This window comes from Hydra vulgaris, chromosome 05, assembly GCF_038396675.1.
Source record: "Hydra vulgaris chromosome 05, alternate assembly HydraT2T_AEP".
Classification (NCBI taxonomy): Eukaryota; Metazoa; Cnidaria; class Hydrozoa; order Anthoathecata; family Hydridae; genus Hydra; species Hydra vulgaris.
Window position 1 is genome coordinate 30266834 of NC_088924.1, and position 10667 is coordinate 30277500.

A 10667-nucleotide genomic window follows, 5' to 3' on the forward strand; every position below is an offset into this window, starting at 1 on the left:
TGTAGATATATCTGAAAGCGGAAAACAAAAATACATAAAAATAAGGAATGAAAACTTTTAATTCTTTAAATTGATGTATTTTTTTTTGAAGGCCAAGGCCAAAACAATTAAGGCCAAGGCTAAAGTTTTCAAGACCAAAGCCAAGACCAAGGCCTTTATTTTGGCCTTAAGGCAAGGTCAAGGCCAACAACTAACAATACTATTACATTTTCCTCAATCTTTATCCAAATCAAGAAGGCTATTACTTCCACCAATTTTAGCATTTAAAATACAATTTATAGTTTTAGGATTAACACTTGTTCCATTTTGTTCAACTGATTTGTAGCCTTGACATTTGTTTTTTTTTTTACAAAAATCCACAGCACTTGCTTAAATGCTTTCATTCAATTCTATTTTGTCTCTGTTAGAAGATCTTGAAGAAGCTTGATCTTTGGTTGCAATCTTGAGATTGAACTTTCTCATTTTATTATACTTTAACTTTAAAAACAAGATTAAAAAACATTTTTAATAATTTAAAATATAATTTTATATACTTTTTAAAAATTCTGACTTGCATTAAATAAACTTTTTTAAGTAGCACTAGATTTCACCATAACAACATAGAAAGGAGGTCGGAAAAAAGTTGCAGATCTTAGATATCTCAAGGTCAGCAGTTAAGTTCGTATTGCTCTGTCTATTGTCAAATAAGGAAAAGTTAATAAAAAATTTAAATGCACAAAAATGTTTGCTGAAAATTGTCTTGACAATTTTCAGTTTTAGATTTGGCAATCTATTTGTCGATGTGTCAAAAAATCAAAACTTAATATTTCACACTTTTTAGTCAAATATAAGTTGAAGCGTGTTTACAAAAACGCTATTTACACATACATTTGATTTAATGACGAACCAAATAAAAATAGTGCTCTTGCCTGATTTGACTTTGTAGTAAAGTCACACAGACACATCACTCACTTAGCTGATAAGTGTAAATTAAAAAAAAAAATGATATTTGGTTCTTCTATCATTTTGTTTAAAAATAAAACAAATTTACTTTTATTTCTTGACTATAGCTTTTAAAGCATTTTCATTATAAAAATTTAAGAAATTAAGCAAGATCATTGGTAACTTTTTTTACCAGTTACCAGGAATAAAAAAATTCAATAAAGAAGCAATTCCTATAGCTAAATTATGTTTTTAAATATGATTTAGATATAATTTTATATGCTGACTCTAAAATTTCCAGAAAAAGACAAAAATTATAAGTATTACTTAAAATCAATAATTTTTTTGCTGTTATTTTTGTCTTACAAATGTACATATAATGCCTAAATCCAAACCATGTAAGTACTAAAGCCCCCACCTATGGCTTTTTTAAGTAGCCAAAATTTTTTTCTAATTGTTTTTATTTTTATCTAAACACTTGAACAATTTACTGATCTCAGTATAACATTGTATCTCCTTCATGTTGAGGATGATTATATCTCCCTCTTTTTGTCTTTTTCATCATATGTCTAGATCTCTTTATTAAAACTTGACTTTTTGTAAAGAAAATTATTTAACAAAATCTATTAAGTGTTATCACAAAGTCATAATTTTTACAAATGAAGACTTTGTAATAACAGTTATTTTGATAAAGATGCTACATTTACATCTTAAAGCAGTAAAATATTTTGTAAAAAAAGATTTTTTAATTGTGCAAAATACCAAAATGGTTCTTTAATATTTACCTCTAAGTCCACTAAGTTCATCTTGCAGTGTATCAACCATATTTTCACAAAAAATGATGTTATCACGAATCTCTGGAAGTTCTTCAATGTCTGAGAAATCTTGCATACACCGCAGCTGTTCACAGTTATTTAAGTATTGCTAAAGACCATTATAATACGTTAAAATTATATATATATATATATATATATATACATATAAAGCAAAACATAGTCTAACCAGTAAACAAAAGTAAATCTTTTTTTCACAAAATATTTGTTATTAAAAATATTTTTTGAAAATTTTTAATAAATATTTTGAGAAAAAAAGATTTACTTTAGTTTACTGGTTAGACTATCTTTTGCTTTATATTGGTTAAAAATGATATTTCAAGTTTATATATATATATATATATATATATATATATATATATATATATATATATATATATATATATATATATATATATATATATATATACATATATATATATATATATATATATATATATATATATATATATATATATATATATATATATATATATATATATATATATATATATATATACCCACACACATATATATTTATATTTACACATATATATTTATACATATATACGGTTTAAATATATATATATACATATGTACAGTTTATATATATATACATATGTACAGTTTATATATATATATACATAATAGGGGCTATTCTAGACCGTTTTTCGATAGTGCCAACTGAATTTGGGCGCCGCCCAAATTAAAATTTGAGGACCTCTTTTTTTTTTAACGTTTTTTGATTTTTTATGTTTTTTATGGCAAATATTGTTTTTTTTTTGCAAAAAAAACACTGATTTTCCATTAAAGTTTGCCATAAAAAGGGGATACCGCCAAATATTTTTCCTAGAATAGACCCTACATATATATATAATATATTATACTATATATTTATATTTATATATATATATAATATATTATACTATATATTTATATTTATATATATATATATATATATATATTTATATATATATATATATATATAATATATTATACTATATATTTATATTTATATATATATATATATACAGGGTTCCCAGCCAACATTTATGAATTTGCATGCCTTTGCTTGCTACTTTTTACTAAAATTGCATGCTTTTGCATGCTATTTATTAATTATGTTGCATGCTTTTGCATGCTTCTTTTTAAAAATTTGCATGCTTTTGCACGCACTCTATTATATATATAGTGTATATAAATATGTATAAATTCATAATAGCATATAGATTTTTTAATTTATTATATTTTATAATTAAATATAAAATTTATAATTTATAATTAAATATAAAAGAAACTTGAAACTGATGAGTATAGAATCAATTTTAAATTGTATATAAATGTTTGAAGTATTATTAACAAAACCTTATACTAAAATATAAGTATGCTGCAAAAACATATTGTAAAGTTATTATTTTTAAATTATCATAGAAAACATATTTTTCATTACTTTAGAATTAGTTCAAATTCTACTGGAAATCAAAAAAGAAAAAAATAACAATAAAATATGTACAATACCGGCAATTAATTTGAGACCAGTGATGAGAAAACATTAATTCTATTAAAAATCAATTAAATCTATCAGTTATATTTTTGTTTATGTTTTTTTTCGATCTCAGGGTATAAAGAAACTACAAATTAGTTCATGAAATATACTTTATTTAGTTTTCTTCACAAATATTTCTAACAAATAGAAAACTTAACAAACATTAAAAAGTTAAATTATAAGATCTTTATTATTTTGCACAAGTTTCAAACTTTGCATTCATCAAAATAACCACCACGTTTCTTTATTACTGCTTCACATATTCTTAGCATACGAAAGATTAACTTGTTTAAATTTTCCATGGTTACAGCTTTCCAAGCCTTTTGGAGTAACTCCCATAAATGTTCCTCAGATTTTACTTGGAATTTCTTCACATACTGGTCTATTTCATCCCAAAGAAGCTCAATTGGATTGAGGTCTGGTGACTGCGCAGACCAGTCCATTAATGTAAGGATTTTTTCTTGTACTAGTTGATTCCGATAATTTGTACAAAGTTTAGATTTGTGCTTTGGGTCTTTATCTTGCATAAAAACAGGCTGGCGTCGAACCATTCAATGAGCAGATGGAATGGCTTGATTTTCCAAAATTTTTCTGTATTGCTCCTTTTTAATAATTCCACAAACTCTGATCAAATCTCCTATTTTGTGACCTGCAAAACAACCCTATACCATTACTGAACCTCCTCCATGCTTAACAGTAGGCACAATGCACTGCAGAATGTAACGTTCATTCTGGTGCCGGCGTACAAATATTCTTCTCTTGTTGCCAAATAATTCAAACTTGGACTCATCGCTCCATACTACTGCTTTCCATTTACTTATTGTCCAGTTGAATTGTTTGCGAGCCCATTGTAGTCGTTTCACCTTGTTTGCTTTCCTTAGCAACGGTTTTTTTGGCAGCTACAGTCCCTCTAAGTCCAGCTTTCATCAAACGGTTTCTTATTGTTCAGACACACACAAGTTTTTCAGCAGTTTCATTGTATTCTCTCATTATTTGTGGAGCTATTAATTTTCTGTTTGACAAAGATAATCTCGTAATACGACTATCACCATGTTCATCTATCTTTCTAGGCTGTCCAGGTCGTGGTAAGTCACAATATTGACCAGTTTCCTTGAAACGCTTGATTGTTTTGTGAACTCCAGTCTTTGATATTTTCATTCTTTCGGCAATTTTTCTTTCTGAAACACCTTCATCAAGTAAAACAATGCGAACTTTCTGTTCAAAGCTTAATTCTTGAACTGGAGCCATTTTAGTACGACAAAATAGAAACTAAAAAAAAATAAACAGTTCAAATAATACAATATTTGTATATTCATTTGCAAGTTATTATATACTATATTGGATCTACATAAAGTATCTACAAGAAGCTACCGATAAGAAAAATTATATTTTCAATATCAATTACAAGTCATTAATCAAAATTAAGTAACAGTTAAAAATAATACTTGTATTGTCTTTTATGCTGGAAGAACTCAGCACAATTTTTGGGTGCAAAAATGCCCATATCCTATTCTATCCACTTATTTATTGTGTTCTATTTATTTTTGATCCAAAAATAAAGAAGTGCAAATATGATAATCAGATATATTTATTTTTTAAATGTAAATACTATTTTTAACCGCTTGACTCAAATTAATAGTGTGTGTGTGTGTATATATATATATATATATATATATATATATATATATATATATATATATATATATATATATATATACACATATATACACATATATATATATATATATATATATATATATATATATATATATATATATATATATATATATATATATAAAACAAAGACAACAAAATTTTAGTCAATATATTACACTCAACACAAACTCATGTTAACAACATTAACTGATAAAGTTTACTTTTAGTTTTAATAACTATCTTGCATTAAAACAGGTTTCTTTCAGATTTTATACTCAAAACAAATGTACTTAGTATTATAGTATATTAATATAATTTAATAATATATTATATGTTCCAAAATTTATAAAGTTTGATACTTTACTAAATAAAAAATAACATAAAAAGTTAAGAAAAAAATGTTTTTTCATTAGAACTTTATTTCACTATTTTTTTATTTTTTTCTAAATTGTCAAGATTTATTTGTAATTCCCTTTTACGCTTTATTCCCATGTTGATCATAGCTTGTGAAGTTTGGCATTCAGTTCTATCTAACTTTACTTTGAGTAGTGCTTGCTGAAGTTTTCCATTACCTTCATCAATAGGAGTTTCTGCAACCTCAATGCCAGCTTTGCATACCCTTTATTTAATAAAATTTAAATATTTTGTTCAATAAAAGTCCTATTTGTTATGTTTTTATGCAATGACAAAACTCAAACAATAAAATAAAGAAAATATACAAGTTTTATTAAAACAATGGTAAACAATATACCTTATATCTGCTTCAATAAGTTCGAGATCTGTTTTTTGCTGTTGTAAAGATTTTGTCAGCAGCTCTGTTTGCTTTACTTTTTCTGATTCAGCCTTTACTAATTTAGTTTGCTCAGCCAAATAAACTTTATATCTTTGATGAGACTCTTTACAACATTTAATTAAGTTACTTGTTATTGGAAAATTTATAACTCCACCTACTTGATTAAGTTCATCTTTAACTAAAAAAAGTGTTGCAATAAATCAAACTATTTATCATAAAATGTTTTAATATTACTAAAAAAGAAAAAGATAAAAATATTGTTATTTAAACCATACCTTATCTCAATGCAATAACAGTGTCCTCTTTCAAGTTGGTACTGTGAGCTCCTATAAACCTCTTATTTATAGAAAATTCTCTTTTGGGTGAACTGTTGCCATGACTAAGAGATAAAACACACTTAAAAAGTGCAAGCAGCTGAGGAAATTTTAAATTGCCAGCTTCATCACATATAGTGCCCACTTGACTCCAATAATTATCTATTTGCTTATATTTGGATTGTTTGTTTATACTATTTAAGTAACAAGTACTAAAAGCATAAGACCAATATGATGTTTGCTGTTGAGCGACTGATGTAGTAGATGATTGTGAATTTATAAAAATGTTCTGGGATTACCTCATTCTGATAAGACAACCATTGATCTCTAACTTTATCACACAGAGATTCTTTGGTTGAAGAAGTCTCATTTAAATGAAAAACCGGTCTAAGTCGTTTGTCTAATACTGAAGCAACTTTTAATGTTAAATTAGATATTGCACTTGTTGCACCTGGAGCAATCCACTTTTTTGGATGAAGAAATTGAGCATGCTTTGAAAGTGAAACATGAAAAGGTTAGTTTTCTTGTAAATATGATACAGAAACAATATAAAACTCTTTGCACTCAGTCCTAAATTTTTCATCTACTAAATTAGGTAGAGCAGCTCCATGCAACAGCAATTTGACTTTTGTTCCTACTTCAACTGAACTTAGTTTTCTATGGTTTTTGATTTTGCAGAAATCAATCATTAAAATTTCAGGCTGTGACTTGAACTCTCCATTATCATTTTTTAACTTTTTTGGAAGAATAAATTTTTGAAGTAAAAACTTTAATAGCTTACACTTCGCAGGATAAAGTATGTGAATCATTGGAGATTCTGTTTGAAATTGTACTAAAAATGCTTCAAAATTTTGTGTTGAGAAAGCACAAAAACCTAAATATCCTTTAGTCTGAATATCATTGCGCAGAGCTTCACTAGTTCTTTTGTATCTGTCTGTTTTGAACAAAGCGTTAAAATTTTTTTGTTTTGGAAGAAATGTTAAAAAATATTCTCTAAGGTTCACTCATTGGTTCCAAAATCCTAACAGCAACATATTTCATAGAAAGCCATTGCGTTTCTATATGTTTATTGGCGAACTTAGCAACCAAATTAGTTACATCAACTAAATTAGCATAACCTTCACATCTGGCACTAAACAACTTAAAAAAAAAGTGAATATCAATAAAAAGTTCATCTAAATCAAAGGAAAGATTTTTAATGCCTTTTCTAAAAGCAATATGAACTTTATAAAGATTACATGTACCAAGCTTAATAAAAATATTAACAGACTTTTTCTTTAAATCCAGTGATACCTTCATTTTAAAGGCTTTGTTAACATTTGGCCCATCCATCCCAACTTGTAAAAGATATGCAGAATCCAACTCCAAGTCAGTTTAAAATTTAAATGCTCAACTAGTTAGTTGTGGTCACAATGACCAATAAACAGAGAACCACAATATGGCGCTACAATTTCTCCCTTTTTGTCTGACCAATACTGGAGATATCCGTCATACTGTTTTTTTACTTGCTTGTTGTTGTCTCATCAAACTTTGAAGTAATTGTGTTTTTTTAATATCAGATTTTAACATACTTTTAACATAAGGGGCAATTCCAAATTGTATTTGATATTTAGTTTTTGATTCACCTTGCTTATAACACTTTGCCACAACTGAATCAGGAAACATAGAGGTAAATCTTGCATTGTCATTTTCTGTTGACTTGAAACTATAATTTCAATTGACAACATGTAAAGCTTGCATAATTTCTGCATGAGAGATCTGATCATCTATATGGACATTCGAACATCTAACATTTGAAAGTCTGACTGATTCATTGAACTGCTTTTGGTTGTTTGATATTTTACAAGGATCTTTGCTAACATGTTTTTTACCTTTAAGTTGACTAATGCCACTGGCAGATATACTGAAAGACGTCTTACAACAAATGCAATGTGCTAAACTTAAATTGTTGTTAACACCTGTGACCCATATGAATCTACTTTCCCAAGATTTTTGGTAAATGGTCTTGCCCATTTATATATTTTAGTTTGTATTAAATCTAGAAAATCTAAATTAACCAAAATTTTGAAACAAAAAGCAGTTTTAAATAAATTTAATAGTATAAATTATTATAATTAATAAAATGTAAATAATATTAAAACATTGTTTATTAATAGACATTTTCTTTTCAAATGAAATTTTATACAAAAATTACACTGTTATGTCTTTTAAAATAAATGAATTTTTAGAAACTTAATTTGAAAATTGATTATTTTTGTTTTTGCATGCTTAATTAACAAAAATGCATGCTTTTACATGCTTTGCATGCCTATGTAAACAATTGCATGCTTTGCATGTTTTGCATGCCGAGTGGGAACCCTGTATATATATATATATATATATATATATTTATATATATATATATATAATATATTATACTATATATTTATATTTATATATATATATATATATTTATTTATATTTATATATATATATATATATTTATATATATATACATATATATATATATATATATATATACATACATATATATATATATATATAATATATAATATATATATATATATATATATATATATATATAATATATAATATATATATATATATAATATATAATATATATATATATATATATATATATATTATATATATATAATATATTATACTATATATTTATATTTATTTATATATATTTATATATATATATATATACATATATATATATATATATATATATATATATATATATATATATATATATATATATATATATATATTATATATATATATATATATATATATATATATATATATATAGAGAGAGAGAGAGAGAGAGAGAGAGAGAGAGAGAGAGAGAGAGAGAGAGAGAGAGAGAGAGAGAGAGAGAGAGCACTCTTACTGGAGATATGGGAATATTAACATAATTTCTACAAAATATGGCTCAGTAAAAGGGAATGTTACTAGAGGAATAATAGAACTTGTTAAAGTCTTTGACTTCTTTCTAGCTTGGGTAAAAACATCCCCATTGTATAATATTTATATTGGTAAAGGTTAACAAAAGATGTATTAAATATTATTATCTAAATTGCAGAAAAGCAGTCATCATTATACATAACTTAGTGTTGTTTGTAAAATAATTGAAAATTATTCATTTAATTATTTATTTCAATTATGTTCATTTAATTATTTAATCTATTTAAATATTTAAAGTTAACTTAATTTTTGCTTATTTGCTAATCTTTGTTAAAAATTTTAAAATTTGTTTTGCAACAAACTTTGATATTTTTTGGTTGCTAACACCTAAATGTGTTTGCAGGAATAAACATTGAAGAAAAACAGAAACAAAAACCTAAAATGTTTATCAAATGATAACCATTTGATATTATGAATTATGATTTATTTTCTATGAATTAGAGTCACTAACTGACAAATTATTTTATTATAAGAAATAGAAAGTTACATAATATAACTCTCTGAAAAACTTATTACAAACTTATTAGTTGTGACTCTCCAGAATACTCTAGAAACTTCCAAAATATCATATTTTACTGTCAAACTCTAAACAATCGACATCTATCAGATGATGTATATTAGAGGTTAAATTAACTGTTATTTATAAAGAAAACAAAAAAAAAGGAAAATATTCAAAATTTTTATTATGAGATCATGAACATATTGTGCAGAATATGCTTGTGCACACATATCATACTATTTTTACTCCACGTCACTGATTGGAAAACAGGTTTTGGTAACCCTAGTTTTCTGAAAGCTAAAATAACAACACCAAAAAAACTAGCTGACCTTGTTGGACTAGATTTGTGGTTCATTTTTTATATCCTTCAGTTAGACTATGAGTTATTGATGTTGTTGATTGTGAAATTTAACAACATCCAAATAAACTGCGAAACAACGTAAAAACTATTATTATTGCCAATGGCATCTTCAGAAAAATAAGATTTTTTTGAAAATTTAATAAAAAACTTAACATTAAAACTTTTTGAAAGTGCAGCATTACTGCAAAGGACAACCAGCTTTTGTTGCTATACCTTAAAACAATATACAATAATCTTTATATTATTCTGTTTTGTAAGTTGTACACTGATGATACTATATTTTACAAGTGTAATGTTTTTGCACAATGTTGCAAAATTCCATTCATGGACAAACAGAGAATACTTTTAAAGCCCATTGGTATAAACACAAAAACTCATTCCAATACAAAAGCAAAGCAAATTCAACAGAGCTTTCCAAGTTTATGTAGGAAATTAAAAAAAAGGGATATACAAATCCTATTAAAACATGGAAAATTATTAATAAAGAAAATTATTAATATATATACACGCATATATATACATATATATATATATATGTATATGTATATATATATATATATATATATATATATATATATATATATATATATATATATATATATATATATATATATATATATATATATATATATATATATATATATATATACAGAGCTTCATACGTGCAGTAGTAATACATATGCAGAATTATAATATATAATAATATATAGGATTCAAATAAAATTTAGTTAAGTGTACAAGTAAAAATGTTAAAAATTTTTTATATAATATATACCTCTATTTGTTTTTCTA

The 10667-nt window shown here is 25.0% G+C and overlaps 1 protein-coding gene across 3 annotated transcripts in view; it reads right to left on the reverse strand.

Moving 5' to 3' along the window:
• Positions 1–10667, reverse strand: part of LOC136071949 (dynamin-binding protein-like) — a 102743-nt gene that overhangs the window by 59558 nt on the left and 32518 nt on the right. For all 3 annotated transcript variants that reach the window (XM_065797889.1, XM_065797891.1, XM_065797890.1), the window contains exons 6-7: positions 10651–10667; positions 1707–1845 (exon numbers count right to left, since the gene is read on the reverse strand). The exon at positions 10651–10667 is cut by the window's right edge and continues 66 nt beyond it. In XM_065797889.1, coding sequence (XP_065653961.1) covers positions 1707–1845; positions 10651–10667 — 156 coding nt within the window. The remainder of the gene's footprint in view (positions 1–1706; positions 1846–10650) is intronic.